General features: G+C 32.6%; 3 protein-coding genes and 1 long non-coding RNA gene across 4 annotated transcripts; 2 read left to right on the forward strand and 2 right to left on the reverse strand.

Annotated features, from left to right (window-relative positions):
• The first annotated feature begins 912 nt into the window (after positions 1-912).
• On the forward strand, positions 913-1,593 carry LOC126687294 (uncharacterized). The gene is made up of 2 exons (XR_007644100.2): positions 913-1,091; positions 1,258-1,593. It is a non-coding gene; the product is annotated as an uncharacterized LOC126687294 (long non-coding RNA).
• Positions 1,516-4,842, reverse strand: LOC126687293 (rop guanine nucleotide exchange factor 3). Its single transcript, XM_050381810.2, has 8 exons — positions 4,590-4,842; positions 3,863-4,227; positions 3,648-3,764; positions 3,399-3,556; positions 3,238-3,312; positions 2,861-3,154; positions 2,400-2,744; positions 1,516-1,827 (listed from the first exon to the last, which is right to left on the reverse strand). The coding sequence occupies exons 2-8, from the start codon at positions 4,182-4,184 to the stop codon at positions 1,687-1,689; spliced, it is 1,452 nt and encodes a 483-aa protein (XP_050237767.1). The 5' UTR covers positions 4,185-4,227; positions 4,590-4,842; the 3' UTR covers positions 1,516-1,686.
• A 6,403-nt stretch (positions 4,843-11,245) lies between these two features.
• Positions 11,246-16,775, reverse strand: LOC126686187 (putative pentatricopeptide repeat-containing protein At3g01580). The gene is made up of 6 exons (XM_050380234.2): positions 14,281-16,775; positions 13,284-13,426; positions 13,098-13,163; positions 12,896-13,034; positions 12,272-12,407; positions 11,246-11,566 (listed from the first exon to the last, which is right to left on the reverse strand). The coding sequence occupies exons 1-6, from the start codon at positions 16,146-16,148 to the stop codon at positions 11,408-11,410; spliced, it is 2,511 nt and encodes an 836-aa protein (XP_050236191.1). The 5' UTR covers positions 16,149-16,775; the 3' UTR covers positions 11,246-11,407.
• Positions 16,776-16,924: 149 nt separating this feature from the next.
• Positions 16,925-18,579, forward strand: LOC126688290 (gibberellin 20-oxidase-like protein). Its single transcript, XM_050382938.2, has 2 exons — positions 16,925-17,446; positions 17,864-18,579. The coding sequence occupies exons 1-2, from the start codon at positions 17,100-17,102 to the stop codon at positions 18,465-18,467; spliced, it is 951 nt and encodes a 316-aa protein (XP_050238895.1). The 5' UTR covers positions 16,925-17,099; the 3' UTR covers positions 18,468-18,579.
• The last annotated feature ends 887 nt before the right edge of the window (positions 18,580-19,466 follow it).

The raw sequence follows: 19,466 nt of genomic DNA on the forward strand, positions 1-19,466 counted from the left end.
CTAATTTGCAATGGAGGGACATATCGATCGATGTAATGCTTGTAGGATTTTACTTTTTCGGAGATTCATGTCTAGGTCGAGTTCATTAAAGATGTATTATCAAACTAATCAAATGTCAGGAAAAATGAAAAATTAGAAGAATATGTATAAGTTTTTTAATTTTTGTTATAGTCATAATTTTTCATCTACCTCATGGAGGTTTTTACATTTTCTAGTGAAACCAGCAATTATTCAATCTCAATCTTATAATTTTCGTAATTCAACTTGCTTACCTATTTTTGTAAGTGGGTAAAGGTTTAAAAAATCTTTGTAAAGTTAGTTTGTCAATGAGATTTTTTTTCATTTGAATTAGATTCAGAACTTATTTATGAATTTAAATAATTAAATGTTAGAATTTTTATTTTTATTAGGTTTATGAATAAAGCATCAATCCGGGAGTTGCCAATTCATGAACTTGAAGTGGGCTTATGGGCTTGACGATCACCATACGAACTGATACAGAGAGGTGGTTTGAAATTGATCCACACCTCTACTGGCCCACAAACCTTGACAGCGACTTGGCTATAGGGCTTGGTTGGTTCGGTTCAGTTTGAAAGCCGAAACCGACAAACTGAATTTTGTAAACTTTACAAATCGAACCGCAAATTCGGATTAAACCAAACTAAATCGAATAATTGGGTTCGGTTCAATATGTTTAAAAAACTTTTACTTTTTCTATTATTTATTCAAAGTTTACAGAAATTAAACAAATATTTCTATTTATATTTTATTTTTAACAAAGCTCTTTTTTTGTTTAGTTTTTCAGTTTTTTTTTTTCTTTTTTGCTAGAGAGTTTCAGTTTTTACAATATCCAAACTGAACTGAAAGCCAAACACCAAATGTTTATATAGTTATAAACTGGACCAAACCATATTCATTAAATAATTAAATCATAATTACGATTTCAGTTTGATTCGGTTCGATTTTACAGTCCGGTTTGGGTTTTTCACATACCTATAAATAATTACCTGTTTTTCTTTTGTTGGTGCCAAAATACAAATCATATTTGCCGTTGCCAATTGTCCTTTTCTGTAACTCCTCTTTCCCCGCAGGTAAATTTCATCAACTCTCTGTATTTTCTTTAACAATTTAAAAAAAATTACGCAATTCATAATCATGTCCTTAAATCAGACTCTGAATGCTGTGTGTTTGCTTTAAATTTCATCAACTTTTTAAAAAATCTGATCCTGATTTTTTTTTTTGCACGACAAATTTTAGGTTAAAACTTAAAATCACCATGGACACTGAGACACAGAAGATTAAATCTCAAGATAAAATTGCTAAAGCTTTAGAAAAATGTTTGAAAGAGAACGAAGGAGATCATGACAAATGTAAGTCTAAGATTGATTCTTTTCATTCTTCAACAGCGGCGAAAAAACCGTCGCCGTTGAGGCTCATGAGTGGTTTATTAACTGATGTATAGCACAGCACTGTTAAATAATTTAAATTTGATTAGTTTAAGAAAGAATTTGACCGTTGGAGAAGGACTTAAATTGACTGATTCTTATGTACAGTGCTATTAAGTAATATAATTGAAGTCTTAATTCAGTTTCATACACTTGCAAAAATATGTTACCTAAGCTACTACATATTCAACTGACTGCTTGAAGTCTGTTACTAAAGAATCTGTTTAAATTGGAAGCAAAATTATCCCTTGAACTTGTTTGTTCTAGTCATCTTGGCTTCTGACTTATCTACGAAAAGAACATCTTCGATCCATGCAACTATGTTGAATGCTAGGCCTTCTAAAACCCTTGAGTAGCTTTCGAGTATTGCTTGTCCCACATCCTGCCATTATACCATTTTTCCGTTAACTTTTTGATACCGATAAACTAGGTAGCACAGACACGGACATGAGGAAACATGGCATTTGGACACGGACTGGGAAAAATATTGTTATTTTATGGTTTTGTATGTTAAAAAATGAAGTTTCGTGTCTGAAATGCTATGTTTCCGACACATTTCCAAAACGGAACACGTTGATTGAATGTAGTGTCCGTGCTACCTAGCCAATAAATTAAAGGTTTAGTCACTCAAAAAAATCTGCCATTTTGACCTTTTCTATTTATGTACCATTCAAGAACATCAATTTTTGGCCTAATTTGAATAAGTATATTGTTATATTTCACTTGTAGTCAATTTGTTATTGCAAAAAATATCAAACCTTTCCGATTTTTTCATTTATGAACAAATCTTTTTATTTCGTCAATTGTAGCCTATTCTGTTAAAAGAAGAAAAGTTGGACCATAAAAAAAAGCAAGAACAGTCGAAAAAGTTGGATATTTTTGAGTGATTAAGCGTAAACAAAACTGTTGCTGTTTTTTCAGGAATGAATTATGAATATGTGATTTCCAACTTACCCTGTTGTACTGAATCTTGTATGTGTCCAATGATGTCTGTGAAAGTTCAGGGTACCTCTGTTTCAAGCAGAACAGCAAGCTCTCCGCTCTTTCTGCTAAAATGTGATTTTTGTCATTCCGATCGATATCAGACATGAATTCTTTTACCATTACCCATGATGATTTTGAGTTGTTTAGGCACGCTTTGCGTCTCCATGTGTACATGGAAGCTTCTACTTTGTCTGCATGCTCGAGAGCTTCATGTTCTGAGGCTATGTTCAAACAGTTTAGAACATGGTCCGGGGAGAATTTGTCTGTTGTGCTCATGTAGCGGTAGATTGTGTCCCCTAGACATGCTTTTCCGCTCTGCGTACAATAGTATTTCCATAAATTGTTAGAAACTCAAAATCAAGGTTTAGAAATTCTGCATCCTTAATGTTCAGATTACAAATTCTTGATTTTAACTGGTAGTGAGTGCTAACCTTTGGAAGAGACGCCATGTATGAGTCTGGAATTTCCATCTCGGCAAGAATGCTACTGTTGATCGCCATGGCCGCTTTGTGAATTTGATTAGCACAGTCGCGTTTGTGTCTCAAATGCTTCCTTGACTTTTCGGAGATACTGCCTGGAGGAACACACGGTACTGGCACCCACCATTTCTCCTCTTTCCGCTGAACAATTACTTTGCGGAACGAACCTGATCGAGTTGAATTCGATGACATGCTTCCTTGTTCTGCATACCAGAATTCATTATCGTCGAAAGCATCCAGTATTTCCTGTCAAACAAATTTCATACTGTTGAGAACCAACTAATTTTAGTCTGTTCTAAGCCAAACAAACAATTAAAAAAATGTCTTACAATGAGCATTGCGTCGAGTTTTCTTAATGCGGGAAGGTTGATGTATATATCCGATCGTGGTCTGCTTTCCATCACCTGAAAAGCCAGAAGGAGTCATGTTAGAAACTGGAGAAAACGACGAATTTGATTCAAAATCTTTTTTTGTTATTATTTAACTATACCTCAAGAGCTGTTCCGTCTTTCAAATTTTGTGACTTGGCCGGAATAAACTCTACAATGTAATCGCATACGGATAGAAGACAATTCATTTCTCTCTTCCACATCAACTTCTTCTCAGGTTTCAGCGGCTCTAACCGCAGATTCTGCCCGAACACAGTAGCTGCAGAAATCGTACAATAAATAAGCAACAGCAAACAACAAACAACTTAAGTCAGAAATCAATAAGCTCGATTTTATTTTTATATAAATACCATAGAGATTGGTTATGGAGTTTGAGATTGTGACTGCAGTGCATACACCTTTGCCATTTCCCGACATGTCTTCACCGAGCAAAAGCTTTGAGAATCTTTCTTTCATCATCTCGAGCTCTGCTACGAAAATTCCGTGTTAATAACAAAAATTGCAGTAACTAACGAAATGTAAAATCGAAAAAGGAACACACTCTGGCAGATGTAATCAAGCTCACCTGAATCCACTATTTCTTGATCATCAAGCTTGTCGTCGACAAATTGCTTACGGTTCTTCATCATTCCTAACCTTCCAAGCACAGGAGTATTACCAGCTGCAGATTTACTAGTTGGCCAATAAGTAGGAGAAGGCTGATCACTTAAATAGCTATTATCATCAACCGGATCAGAAAAAGTCGACGCCTCGGAAAAAGTCCGACGAAACAAGAACGAATCACCGCTAGTCGTCGAAAAACCCGGAGTATCGGTTTGATAGCAAGATGAAGGCGACGGTTGATACCCAAGATCAGGACTATCATCACAATTCGAAGAACTACCCATTTTCGGAACCCGTAACTATATAATAAAGATTACTTGCTCAACTCTGCAAGAACATAATCATAAAAGTTCAAGAATTCAAAACTCTTTTAATCATTAGTATAAAAACGAAAGAAAATAGTGTAAAAATTTCAAGAATTTATCAGAAAACTCCCAACAGAAAGAAACAAAAACAAGAAAACATAACTGTTTATCTTTATAACTACAAAAAAGCAAAAAAGTATACTCACGAGTCGTTATTAGAATCATCACAAAATACAAATAATTCACTGAAAAAAAAACCGTTTTTAACGACAATAATTAAAATCTTTTTCAGATAAAATAAACCAACAGAAATTTGAAAAAAAAAACATAAAAGAAACCGTTAAACGAAATAAAAGCAAAAGTGTAACGTTTCTTTAAACTTACCTTTAACGTTTTGAGATTTGAATTTGAGGAAGAACAGTTAGCCGTTGATTACCGTTTGAAAACAGTTCCCTCCAATACTAATCTTTTTCTTTAACTATTAATAACTTTTTTCTTTACGAAAGAAATATTTTCTTGAACGCCATTTTTGTTTGGAGATCAAGAAAAATAGATTAAAGAAGACGACAGAGTTGCAGAATTTAGCAGAGAACATGTAGAGAACGACTTAATTAGTTGGACGTGAATATAAATGGGTTAGTGGTGTTAATATATATTTATAATAAGGGTACCAGAAACGTGAATATTTTATTTTAATATATGAATTTCAAGAAAGTCATTTGGGATTTTTAATGTGGTAGATAATTTTTTTTGATTTTTTTTTTTGGTTAGATTTAACATTTTAAGATACTCGAGGATTTGTGTGTTTTTTTGTAAGAGGGAACTGATAGTAAGTGAAGATTCTTGCTTATCTGAAGTTAATTATGGTGTTATGCTAGTAATTTGGTAAGTAATCTTTTTGTTTAGGTCTAATGGTGTAAAAAGGTTTAATATTTTTGATTTTTTTGGAAATTTATCTAATTCTTTCAAAAGTTGTAAATTTGTCCCAATTTGACAAATTCGTTAAAAATCTATCCAATTCGACGAAAATTGATTTAATTATGCCGACGTGACAATTATATATGTAATTTTCAAAAAAAAAAAGAAGATTTGTTAATTGAGATCCATATGGTTCGGATAAATCAATATTAAAAATTATTAAATCAATTTTAAAAATTGGAGAGATTTACAACGAACTGATATATTAGGATAAATTTACAACTCTTGAAAGATTTGGTTACATTTTTAAAAAGTTAAAAAAGTTTGTCTTTTTGACACTATTAGACCGATCTTTGATTAAGGAAAAGGTGTACGTAGTTGCAACTTGCATTCATAATAATGATTATAATGTGATGCATTATAAACTATGTATATAAATTTTAAATTTATAAGTTAATTGGATTTTATTTTTTTTCCAAATATGTATGATTTGTTAATTTTTTTTATTAACATACATGAATAAACAATTGGAATTAACTCAGCTTCTCGTATTCACCATAAAGATGATAAATTATGCGATTGTATAAAAACTCGAACTCGGAAAGTTATATAATTCTATAAAGTGAGAATTCATATAAATCAAGATCACTCCTCCCGATCTGGTTTTTGTGACATCTTAAAAATAACCTTTTGAGGTGGTGTTGATTAGAGAAATCACATGATGAACAATGATAAGTTGTTGGTTCATAATTTAGGAAGAAGTGGGTCATCATCTACATGTGATGAATTAGAGGGAATGAGTTTGCTCTTAAAGTTTAATTAAAGCACCAAAATTGAATGTTCTTCCCAACCTAAATAAAATTTTCGAACAAAGGATCATTTCACCCCCTCAACTTGGCACGAAGTATCAAAAAAGCCCAAGTTCGTGCAAGTGGATCACTTTTACCCTGTACTTGGCAAAAACGTATCAAATTCCCCCTCCCCCACTCTCACCTCTGAGAGTGAACACACTCTCCGGTTTTTAATGGTAAAAAGTTTAAAACAGCCCCTTATTTTAATTTATTCTTAAAATTGACTTCAAATTATTTTTAAATTTCAAATATATCCATTATATTTGTAGACTTCACAAATTAAACTAGCTTTTAAGAAAAAAGTGGGGGATTATTTTTACCTTTTTTATTTAACTTAAACCTAATTTAGATTAAAAACTTAAACCTAATTCATATTGAAAAATGAAAAAAAAACATAATTTCAAATCAACATTTATCTAATTATCAAAAACATATACCTAAAAACATCATTTTTCTTATCTTCTCCGTTCACCCCACCCACCGCCGTCTTTCTTCTCTTCTCCGTTCGCCCTCACCCATCGCTATCCTCAACATCTTCTTGTTGCCAGCACCGTCCACTGCTACTTTATGTTCTTCCATCTCCGTCCTTCATCTTCAATCTTTTATCGCCGCCACCATTTTCGTCCATACCCGTCGTTAAACTTCAACAACAAGCACCATCCATCAACGGCAGTCTTCAATCCCATCAACGGTAGTCTTCAATTCCAGCCGGCGATGGCTTTTGTTTTCTGCATCTTCAAACGGCGGTGGAGGATGACGATGGAAGGAATGTTATGTGTTTGATGATTTGATTAGAAAAAGAAATGTTTTTCTGGGAAATTTTAGATACTGATATAAATTGTGAAGATTCAAATTTGGTGCAAGCTTCCATTAATTTGTTGTTTAAGTTTTAGTGATTTTAGTTGGGTTTCATTTTACAAATAGATATGGATAGGTTGTAGTGTATCGTGGCGGCGGCGGCAGAAGTGAAGTGAAGAAGTCAATAAATTAGGTTAGTTGGGGTAATTAATTAGGTTAGTCTACTAATTAGGAGTAATCAAGGTTAGGTTAATTAGAGAAAAAGGGAAAAAAATGTCCCTAATTTTTTTAATTAAATTATTTATTAATTAGGATAACTTAGAGTTTAATTAAGGTTAATTAGAGTTAATTAGGGTTAAAATTTTTAATTAGAAAAGCCCACTCTCTTTTTTTGTCAGAAGGGTGAAACCGATCCGGTTTTGCCAAGTACAGGGGAAAAGTGATCCGGTTTTACGAACTTGGGCTTTTTTGATACTTCGTACCAAGTTGAGGGGGTGAAATGATCCTTTGTTCTAAAATTTTCTGCTCAGTTTGTCCAAATTGGCATGACTTAATGACTCAATTATAATTTAACTTCAAATTAAACTTTCTATTTTCCCATCTCAAATTAATAACTATATGTATTTTATTTTATTTTATAAAACTTATAATGAAAAGATAATCAAGGACAAGTAAAACTAATAAAAATTGAGAGAATTATCTAATTACCTAAATTAGAAAAATATTAGCATTTGGTAACCCTATAATTTTAACTTGATTTACATACCCCAAGCGTGTCAGCCACTTATTTTTTTACCCTGCCGCTTTATTATTTATACTCCACTGATACCTAACATGTTTTATTCATAGTTTCTTCTTCTTCTTTTTTCTTTTTCTCTTCTTCAGCTCATTTAAAGAGAAACAAACAACAACAAATCAACAATTAAATTTAAAATCTTCAATTCATAACAATTCAACAAATTGATTTCTCTAATTCTATCATTACTTTTTAAAAATTTATTGTGACTTTCAAATTTAATTTCGATCCGCTCGAATTTTTAATTCGTAATCAAATAGTTTCAAATTTCACTTCAAATTCAAATCTAACGATCATAACTTTCTCCAAAAATAAAGAAAACTGTAAATTATTAATTTATTTATTCTCATTAAAAATCTATTAAAAACGGTTTCAAACGGTTTCAAATACAGTTTCAATTGTAGTTTCAAACTGTTTACAAAGGTTTCAAACAGTTTAATACAATTTCTAAAAAACGCTTTCAAACAATCTAAAAAATAACAGTTTCAAACAATTTCAAAAAAACAGTTTCAAATGGTTTACAAAGGTTTCGAACAGTATAAAACGGTTCAAACCGTTTACAAAGATCTCAAACAGTCTAAAACAGTTTCTAAAAAATACTTTCAAATAGTCTAAAAAATAACAGTTGCAAACCGTTTACAAAGGTCTCAAACTGTCTAAAACATATTCTAAAAAATACTTTCCTATAGTTTATAAAATAACAATTTCAAATAGTATCAAACAGTTTCAAACCGTTTACATAAAAAAATAACAGTTTCAAAAAAACAGTTTCAAATCGTTTACAAAGGTTTTAAACAGTATAAAACAGTTGCAAACCGTTTCCAAAGATCTCAAGCAGTATAAAACAGTTTCTAAAAACACTTTCAAACAGTTTAAAAAATAACAGTTTCATACAGTATAAAACAGTTTCAAACCGTTTACAAAGGTTTCGAACAGTATAAAACAGTTTCGAGAAAACAGTTTCAAACGATTTCTAAAATTAATTTAAAACATTTGAAAACCAGGTCAAAATATTATTAATGTAAAAAAAATTCTAAAAAACGATGCTATAATAATTTAAAACAACATATAAAAAAAAGTAGAAGAAGAAGAAGAAGAAAAAGAGAAGAAGAAGAACTTTCTCATCTATCACCATCATATTATCTATTAAACTCTTTTTTTATTCAATTTTTTTTGTCTTAGAGTTCATTTGTATAATGTGAAAAATAGAAAAAGCAGATTCGAAAAAACGAAAAAAAAAAAGTGCAGAGGAAAGAAGAAGAAGAAGAAGAAGAAGAAGAAGAGAGAAAAAAGGAAAAATGAGAAGGAAGAAAGAGAAAAAGGAGAGAAAAGAAAAAAACGAAAAAAAAGGAGAGAGAGGAAAGAGAAAAAGAGGAGAGAGAGAAAAGAAAAAATGAAACATGCGTGTGTTTAAAAGAAGGAGAGTAAAAATACAAATAAGTTATTTTGCTAATTGAGGTACAACTAAAAACAATAGAAAAATCGAGTAAAAAAATAATTTTTTGAAATTGAGGTATTTAGAACAAATAAGTTAAAAAAAGGAGTGTTTTGTGCAAATTTCTCATAAAAATTCACTGTCGTATCTGAATTAGTATGTCACGATCAATCAGCTTATATTTAGCCATTTTAATCAATTAAGTACAACACTTTCTAATTTAAGGTCAAATAGAGACAATACTCTCTATTTTTAAATGAACAAAGGATCACTTTACCCCCTGAACTTGGCGGAAAGTATCAAAAACGTCAAAATTAGCAAAATGGGGTCACTTTTACCCTGAACTTGTCAAATTTGGTACAAAAACCCCCCTCCCCACTCTCACTTAAGAGAGTGAGATACACTCTCCGGTTTTCAAAGTGGTTTCGGTTTCTTAAGGTGGTTTTTGATAGAAAAAGGTTTAAAATAGTCCTAATTCTTTTTAAACATTTTAAATCAATACCTAATAATTTAAAAAAAAAACAATTTAATCCCTTTAATTTAAAATTTTATATGACAAATTAACCCCCAAATTTTATATATCTAACAAATTAACTTCCAAATTAAATTTTTAACAAAAATATTAAAACTTTAAAATTTTTTAATAAAAAAAAAATTAAATTCTAAAAGACCCACGGGTCTTGATGAACAGACCCATGATTAATTAGGGTTGAATTATGATTAGTTAATATTTAATTATAATTAATTAGAATAAATAATGATTAATTAGAACCTCACTCTCCATTTAAGGTGCCACGTCAGCATAGGGGTGTTTTTGTACCGGTTTTGCCAAGTTCAGGGTAAAAGTGATCCGGTTTTCCTACTTTGGACGTTTTTGATACTTTGTGCCAAGTTGAGGGGGTAAAGTGATCCTTTGTTCATTTTTAAATCAGTTAACTCTCAAATTGGGCCATTCCAGACTTGCAGTGCTCTTAGTTTGTACATTAAATTAAAAAAAATCTTAACTGATTAAAATGTTTAAAAGTGATTGATTTGGACGGACAAATTCAAATACCGCGATGGCCCTTGACCCCAAGTAAAACTATTGATTTGCATGTAGTTAGAATTTAATAAAATGAAGTGGGTAGTCTGGTCGGGGGTTAGCTTCAGAAGAAATACATGGAGTGCATTAGTCTCCAACTCTTATTTTAGATAAATTTGCCAATATAATTATAATTATTGTTAAGTGAAAATTAAAAAATTGAAAATTTCCTATAAATGTAGCTTAGAAGAATCAAATGAACAATTTTCCCCAATAAAAGGTATTTAGATAGACGTGCATCCCATTCCCAAATGTTGTTTCTTGCTCGTTTCGATTAGCCTATGAATAAGTGATAGGGTTGGAGAATAATAAATTTTATAAATTAAATTTTTCTTTAGGAATATAATATAGTTTATTTTGGTCAACTATTTCTTTATGAAGCAAATGCATGAACTAAATTGGTTAACAAAAAAAAACACTCAGCCAGAACAATTAGGTGCATGCAAAAGCCATACCAAATCGAATAATTAAATTGAATCAAAATAATTAAAATTGGTTTCAGTTCAATTTTTTTTGTATTTTATAAAAAATACAAAAAAAAAAAAAGAATTCATTTAAGTTTTAGTGAAAAAATGAGCCAAGCTGGAAAAAAAAAACAACCGAACTGCCCGGTTTGCTCTTCGGTTTTGAGAAATAAAACAAAATTTGAGTTTGGTTTGGCGAACCAAAAATCAACCGAACCGGATGGTTCAGTTCATTTTTGAAATATAAAATCGCTTCCTATTCATTTTGAGTTCAGGAACGAGGCAATGATAGAGACCGAGGGGCCTAGTAGGGGCACTAGCCCTCCATTTTTTTAAATTTTTTAAAGCTTTTTTCTCCCTCAAAAAAATCCTTGCTCCGTCCCTGGACCGAGGGATTTGATGTTGATTTCCAATTTAAATTTCAGCTCCAGGGGTTAGGGCGGTCATCTGGCGGAATTCAGTTATGAAAACAAAAATAACAATAGCTATAAAATTTTAGTTCGGTTTGGTTCGAACCGAATGCATACATAGAGTATTGTAGCCCATGAAGTCACTGAACAAGGTGAAGCAATCAAAGACTTGATGGTGCTATAAGTCTTTGTGCCCATGCTAGAGTTGCTAAACAAAGTTGAACCAATCTTTAAGACTTGAGCTTAAAGTCTAGTTTGTTTTCAACAATGTTACCAAGAAAAGGACCAACAGAAACAGATTATTCAAAATTTGATTATAAACCAATGTTACATGAAAAGGGAATTATTAGTTGGCTACTCTATTATTATTGAACTTTTCTTGATCAATCAATTCTATTATTTTCAGAAATAAGAAAAACATTTGATTCACTTAATTTAGTTATCCTAATCTAATTTTTCTTCACCTTATTCTTGCATATCAATCTACTGCAATAATTCCAGAACTCCAACCATGAAGATTTCAAGAAATTGGTGATTGATCGGAGTAATGATTGCCTAGGTTCATGTACCGGGGCCTCAAATGCCCTTCTCTGCATATGCCCTTCTTTCTGCAAAATATGGCGATTATATATATTTAGGAGAGTCGAAATGGGTCATGATACGCGAAATATTAATCGCTTAAAACAGAAAAATAATAGGTTAGAGTTGAACCTAAACGTGTTCGTGTCATAAATTGGTCAATCCATTTATGACGGTTTAAAGCATTTCGTATCCGAATTGACATTCGAAACCATTTAATCCGTTTATGATACGACTTAAAATGTGTCGTGTCGTTTCATATCATGTCGTGTCAATCTGACCCAATATGCAATTGATAAATATGCTAAATATGTCGTGTTGATGTTACTCATATTTGACTTATTTAAATGAATGATTTAAAGCGTGTCTTATTGGTATGGCCTATATTCGATCCATTTAAGTAATGAGCTAAACATGTCGTGTTGATATAATTCATATTCAATCCATTTATAATAAATGGGTTACATAAATCGTATTTTTTTATGATCTATAAGTGATCCATCAAATTCAACGAATCATAAGAGTTGACATGTATAATCGTTTAATTTTCATGTTGTGTTCGTGTCTACACGATTACTAAATGAGTCGTGTTTGTGCTGATCCTAATCATGTCACTAGAGCGGACCGACACGACACGACACAAATATGATAGGCCAACCATGGTCTCTCTGTGATGTTACACACTAGCTAATGCAACTGAAAGTGTAGATGAATTTGAGTAGGATGATCCTTACATTGGTGATGAACTTGAGCCCAATTTTAATCTCTCCTTTGTAAGTGTCATCTTCTTGTACTACATTGTATGAAGCTGGTTTCAGTTCTACACTTCCGTTATTAGCACCCTCATCTATTATTCCTCCAAGGAAAATTCTAAACCACATAAGCAAAAATGATGTTAAAATATTGCTTTTATATGGATTTAATGAATACAGTGATTTTAAAATTTTCATAAGCATTAAAAATGAAAAAGTTCTACAATGACAAATAATTAAAACATTATCACTTTCATATAGGCTAGCTTACTTCTAATTCATTTTGCAACTTGTAGCCATGAAAGTGTTACCGAAATGCTATGGTGGTATATATGATGTACGGAAACGGAAACGTTAACATTCAAAAGGAAAGCATTGAAAATGACAAAACAGTATTTGTTTACAAGAGAAGCTAGAAATATAAAGTTTTTGTATTTCAACTTTGTTTCCAAAATACTGAAACGAAATACTAAAATGTAGGACTTATGTAATTTTTCGTGCGACATAGGGTGGTATTCTTGCCGTATGACCATTATGCAAACACCAATATTTGAAGAGAGATTAGCAATGAAAATAAATTGTAGAGAAATTACTATTTAACATTACATGGTTTCGCCAACAAATCCACCATCTGTGAAGAATTCCTTATCCATAATTCTGAATTTTAGATGGGTCATGTGTTTCCAATCAGCTATTGGAAATTCAAACCTGAATTTCTCATTCCACCACGCCTGCTCATCTTTACCTGTATCATGAAACAGATTAATTGAGGAATTAATGGTAATAAAAAGAAACAAGATTTATATACCTGACGAAACTTTGCTTTTATGAACTCTATTTCCACATTGTATAATGACATAATAGGCCGGTGTTCCTATAACCAAACAATATAACATAAACAATTAGTTGCTGCAGTGGAAGAGTAAGTTATATTTTCTTGGAAAAATTGGAATTCTAACAGAAAAATTAACACGCAGCGATAGTAACGAGTTACCAACGAGATTTGTGTGCTCGACGCCCTCCGCGTGAACAAGTAGGACTTCAAGGATTCCTCTTTTCATTTCTGAACAGGCAAACCCTGCATGCAAGATATTGAGCAATGGAGTGTATGCATAGAACAGAGAAGGAAATAAGATACTGCATTAAAAAAAGACAAGAGATGATTTATTCATATAAGAAATTAATTACAGGGGAAGTTTCAAAAGTTCATTTAATTTAACAGTTACTTCAACAGGTATTTAATTCACATATGTTATATAAAGAGTTTTAAATAAGCATTTAAATCTCAGTTAAATGAATTTTCCAAGATTAATGCGTGCACTATTAAACCATTGCATACTTTTTTGGTTGAGCATCTGTTAAGTTATATGCTTGATCGTTTCATGATCAAAATAATCTTTGTGTCTGAGAATGAAAAAAAAAAAAAAAAGACTCTGTTTAACATAGTTTAACTTTTTGCACATTCAGGATTCCCTTGAGTGGCTAATCCTGAACTAAACTTAATGAAATTGCATCTTTCAGTGACAGAATTAATTCTTTTTGCAAAGGTGTAAATTCAGAAATCCAGGGAAACTGCACAGGAAAAAGTTGTCATAATCTTGAAACATTGTCTAAGTTTCACATAAATCTCAAGCAAGAAAACAGTAAGGTTTAAATTCCAGATTCAGAAAGCCTTTCATTAAAAGTACTAATCCACCTCTTCCAACAACTGCTGATAGGTAAAAGTCACTACTACAAATTTTCCAGTACTACTCATAGATCATGAATAGAAAAAGTTGAAGTTATAGATTAATAAAATAAAATAAAATCCCATTCCTTAACAACTGTGAGTGTTGCAGAAAAATACTAAGATATATTAAAACAAAGATTGCATGAAGTAACACAATAATAGAACAACTAAAAGTTACCTGTAAAGAATATCGAATTGGAGGTGATGTACAGTATGCTTATTAATTCATTACATTTTGCTGCATCCAGTAATCTCTGTTAACCCCTCATCATCCACTAATTTTGTAAGTCTATCCATATCCTTCCATCTACCCTGCTTTGCATGTAAGTCTAATAATAAAGTCACGTAATAGCTTGTATTCTCAGGGTCTAGTGTACTAAGCTGTTGTACTGCAAACTCTGCCACCTCAATTGACCCATCACATTTTGATCTACAACCTGCAAGAAGAGCTCCCCATATTCTTTTATCTGGCACAACTGGCATTTTCTTCACAAACATAAGAGCCTCTTCAATATTTCCATGGCGACTTAGCAAGTCTACCATGCAAGCATAGTGTGGGAGTTTCGGAGTAATTCCAAACTGTTCTTGCATAGAATAAAACATTTTGTAACCCTCATGTTGTAACCCACCTTGACTACAGGCTGATAAGATGGAAATGAAAATTGTGCCGTTGGGCTTGATGCCACAGTTCAACATGTTTGTAAAAGTTTCAAGAGCCTCAAAACCGCATCCATTCAACCCGTATCCATTAATCATTGAACTCCAACTAATTAAGTCTTTAGTGGGAATTTCATCAAATACAGCTTTCCCTCGCTCTATGCTTCCCAGTTTGCAGTATAAATCAATTAAAGTGGATTTCAAATAAGTATTGGATGAGTAACCGGCTTTAGTAATGAATCCATGAATGCTTTCTCCAAGCTCTTTAGCACCTACTGCGGAACACGCTTGTAATAAGCTAACAAATGTGATCTCATTAGGTTTCTCGTTTAAGGATTGCATCTGTCCAAATGCATTTATAGCTTCATAAGGTTTCCCTCCTCGTGCATATACTGCGATCGTCGCGCTCCATGCAATAATATCTTTAAATTTCAGCTCACTAAACACCATCCAAGCTGAAACGAACTCACTGAATTTACCATACATCTGTAGAAGTACAGTCCCAATTGAAACAAAAGCTAAGAATCCGTTTTTCTCTATGTAAGTGTGAAATCCCAATCCAAATTTAAGCTCTTCTGCTTGTAATGCTGCAAGCACAATATCACGTATAACACTTTCATCTGGTCCGATGGTAGAAGATTGCATCTTTAAGAAAACATCCAATGCTTTTCTAGGACAACCATTCTCAATGCATATGCAAATCATAGTTCTCCACGAAACCAAATCTTTCTCCCAAATCTCGTCAAAAACAGAAACAGAAGACTCAAATTCTCCACATTTCGCATACACATCCATAATCGAGTTTTGGACAATTGTTAAAGAGTATAACATCTTTTTTATACAGAACCCGTGAATCTCTTTCGCAAAACATAACCTACCAAGACGACCACAAACAGGCAAAACACTAACAACAGTCACATAATTAGCTTCCACACCATAGTTCACCATTCTCCGAAAACATTCAATCCCCTCCTCATACTTCTCATTCTTAACATAAGCTGACACCATTGCACTCCACAATACGACATCATAATGTAGCTTCTGATCGAATAATTTCCGAGCAATTTCGATATCAAACAATGAGTAAAATCCAAGCAGAACTGTCAATACAGGAGCTTCTAAATCAAACCCTGACTTGATCACAAAACCATGAGCTACCCTTATTAAATCTTGGCAATTAAATGCACCTAAGCTACGTATTACGCTTACTAGCGTCACAAAATTAGGCCGCTGGTCAGTCAATAGCATAGTTTTGAACAGCTTAATCGCCTGTTCATGCTGGTTTTTGCTTACCAGCTTGGAAATTTTATATGTCCATGATACTACGCTGTCGTTTTCGCGATGAATATCTGTTGAGACATCATAATAAGAAGTGTAATGAACGCAATACAGAGCGGTTTTGGTGCGAGAGTTTCGTTGGGGAATTTTACCGAACAGTTTGTGTGCATTGTTTAAAAGGTAAAACATGCTCATTAAATCTACTTAGCGTGATTAAAAATGTAAAGTAGCGTCACTTCAACTTAATTCTTTGCATGACGACAACTGTACACGACGTCGTTTCGAGCTCCTTGCTTCTAATTTTTTTTTTAATACCGTTAATTTTTTTTTTTTTAATACCGTTGAATTGTCTTCCTCAAACTTTGCCATTTATTCGGGAAATATTTCCATAAAAAATTATCCATTAAATCTAATGTAAGATAGTTGTTCTTCTTGTGTCTTCTGTCCTAAGTGTACCAGCTGTCTTTCTACTTCTAGAAATCAAACAATAAATGAACAATTATTGAACTGTGAAATTGTGAATCTTTATTCAAGGCATAGTTTCGTATGACAGTTCAACTTTGTAAGTTTGGACGGATTTCAATTACGAGTCGGCACTTTTAAATTTGTCACATCCGGACTAATTCTTATTCGAGCGCTCTACCTCTAAGTTTTAAACATGCAATCTCATTTAAGATAGGAAAACGCCTTACCAACTCGAAGCGGCTTACAAGTTAAAATGCTTTAAAACCAAGCATATGTGCTGGTTTAGACTTTGTGAAGAAGAATTGCTGCTCAAGAATCTAAACATATAGACTCAAATATAACCAGCCTGTCATCTCATGTTCCATGCGAAACACAACTTGAATTATTTAATTTTTGACACTCAATTTCTTCTCTATAACATATTATATACACAGTATGGTCATTCTAATAACTGCTCAAGTTGTTGACCATCAATTCATCAATGGCTATGATTTTTTATCATTTCCTTTTTGTCATTTTGCTAATTTTTACCAAAATATGCTATAATTATTGGAGTTTCGGAGTTTCAGGAACGTTTTCGGAAACGGATATAAAACGAACTCACTTATATAAGCTTCTGAAATGCTTAAAGTTCCATCTAACTGACAAATTATTCAATTTTAGTCCTGTGATTAAGCAACAATGTCTGGATGCCTTGAGCTGCCAATTTTTGACATTTCAAAGCCACTAAGTCAATCTGCTCTGTGTTCTTTAGCTGAAGCCTGCAAAGAATGGGGTTTCTTCAACATCGCAAATCATGGAATCTCTAAACATCTTTACTCCAAAATTTACTCATTATCACAAGACATTTTTAGTCTACCTTCTCAGACAAAACTTCAACTTGGTCCGTCTTCTTCTCTCAAGACTTACACTCCTCGGTTCATCGCTTCCCCTTTCTTCGAAAGCCTTCGAGTCTCTGGGCCGGACTTTCTTGCTTCTGCTCAGAATTCTGCCGACGCCCTTTTCGCCAATCAGAATTCTGAATTCAGGTGACTATTATAGCTTCTCTCTTTTCTCTGTTTATGTGGGTAATTAGTATTATCGACTTATTTCATCTTGGTGATCAAACTTCGATTTGTTTTATTTTTTTAATTTCTTTTAAACGTGAGGCATTCCGGCCAAAAATGCATATTTGGCAATCAATTTTTACTTAATTTTACATAAAAACTTATTACATGTGCATAATTTGGTCAAAAATTTTCATGCTGCAATGAAATTATGCATACAAGACAAGTTTTATGACAGGAATAAGTAAAAATTGATTGTCACGTAAGTATTTTTAGCCGGAAAACCTAATATAGTAACTAAATTGAATGTTCCTGAAATCGATTATTCCTGCTTCGGGACTTGGAACTGGTCTAATGTGTAATGTTAACATTTTTCTGTGATTTTTTACGGTTTCACAGCGAAGTTCTTCAGGAATACGGAATCAGAATGACAGAATTATCCAAAAAGATCATAGAGATACTAATCCTGAGCTTAGGAGACGTGCTCGACAAGAAAGCCAAATTCTACGAATCCGAATTCAGTAACTGCCATGGCTACTTAAGAATCATAAACTACACACCTCCAGAAATCGTTACCGACACAGTCGAAGGACTCGGAATGCACACAGACATGAGCTGCGTAACGATCGTCTACCAGGACCAAATCGGCGGGCTTCAGGTGAAATCTAGAGACGGAAAATGGATGGACATAAATCCTTGTGAGGAGAGTTTGATTGTGAACATCGGAGATTTGTTACAAGCTTGGAGCAATGAGAAATTCCGATCGTCGGAGCATCGAGTTGTTTTGAGGAACTCGGTTAATCGTTTGTCGCTGGCGTTTTTCTGGTGCTTTGAAGATCGGAAAGTGATTTCGGCGCCGGAGGAAGTGGTCGGAGAGGGGAATGTGAGGATTTATGAACCGTTTGTTTGTTCGGATTATTTGAGATTTAGAGAGAGTAGTGAGAGAGGGAAGTTTGAAAAAGTTGGGTTCACTGTTAGAGATTTTGCTGGGTTGAATCTGTAATGCCATGGCTGTAAAACGTTTGATTAGGTTTTAATTAAGTTATTCTTCATGTATTTACTGTTCATATATGGTAATCATTGTTTAATCAATTCAATTTTAGTTAGAAATTTTATTTTCATGTGTTATTTTTTAAGAAGAGAAAGGTGAGTTTAGTGGATTTTGAATGGTGATTTGGACATCATGCGGAAAATTTAACAAGGAGGACAAATTATAAGCGGAAAAAGAATTAATTGATTATTTTTTCTTACTAACCAGGACAGAGTTTAAAATCGAGATTTTTTTCTTTTAAAATAATTTATATCTCTGATTAATTCCAATTAGGGCGAGCATATAAATCCGTCTGTGAGTGGCTCTGCTACTAAATACTAATGCGCGACAGTGCAAGATATTAGTAGTTATAAGTTTATACTTTATAGGTTATGTCGGAGCAATTAAATTGATTAGGTAAATTAACCAAAACTCTTTTTGTATTTCGGCATTTTTTGCCTGAACGTTTATGTTCTGTATGTTTAAATGTGATTTTTATTCGAGTTATGAATGAATAGCGTTGGCAATTTTCTACACGGCACGATACGAAGTCAAGTGGGTTGGATTGAGATTATATGGGTTCGGATCGTAAATGAGTCAATCCATTTACAACACGGTTAAATAGCGGATTAAACAGATTAAACCTACCTAACCCGTCTAAAACACGTTAACGTCTATTTATTAATAATATTTATTAATTAAATTAGTACATGTGATCAAATATATATACTTATATAATGCACATAATTTATTAATTATTATTTAATATTTATGGTTATTTTAAAATTTTATTGATTGATTATATTCATTTTGTTTTAAAAATATATTAATTTGGTTAAACATATTATTAATAAGCGTGTTGAATATGTTAGAAATGTGATATGTTATAACTTGTTTTAGTAAACGGGTTAGACAGTTCAGCGTGTTAACCCGTTTGATAAACGAGTCGTGTGTGAATTTGATATTTTAACA

Source organism: Mercurialis annua, linkage group LG6, assembly GCF_937616625.2.
Source record: "Mercurialis annua linkage group LG6, ddMerAnnu1.2, whole genome shotgun sequence".
Lineage (NCBI taxonomy): Eukaryota > Viridiplantae > Streptophyta > Magnoliopsida > Malpighiales > Euphorbiaceae > Mercurialis > Mercurialis annua.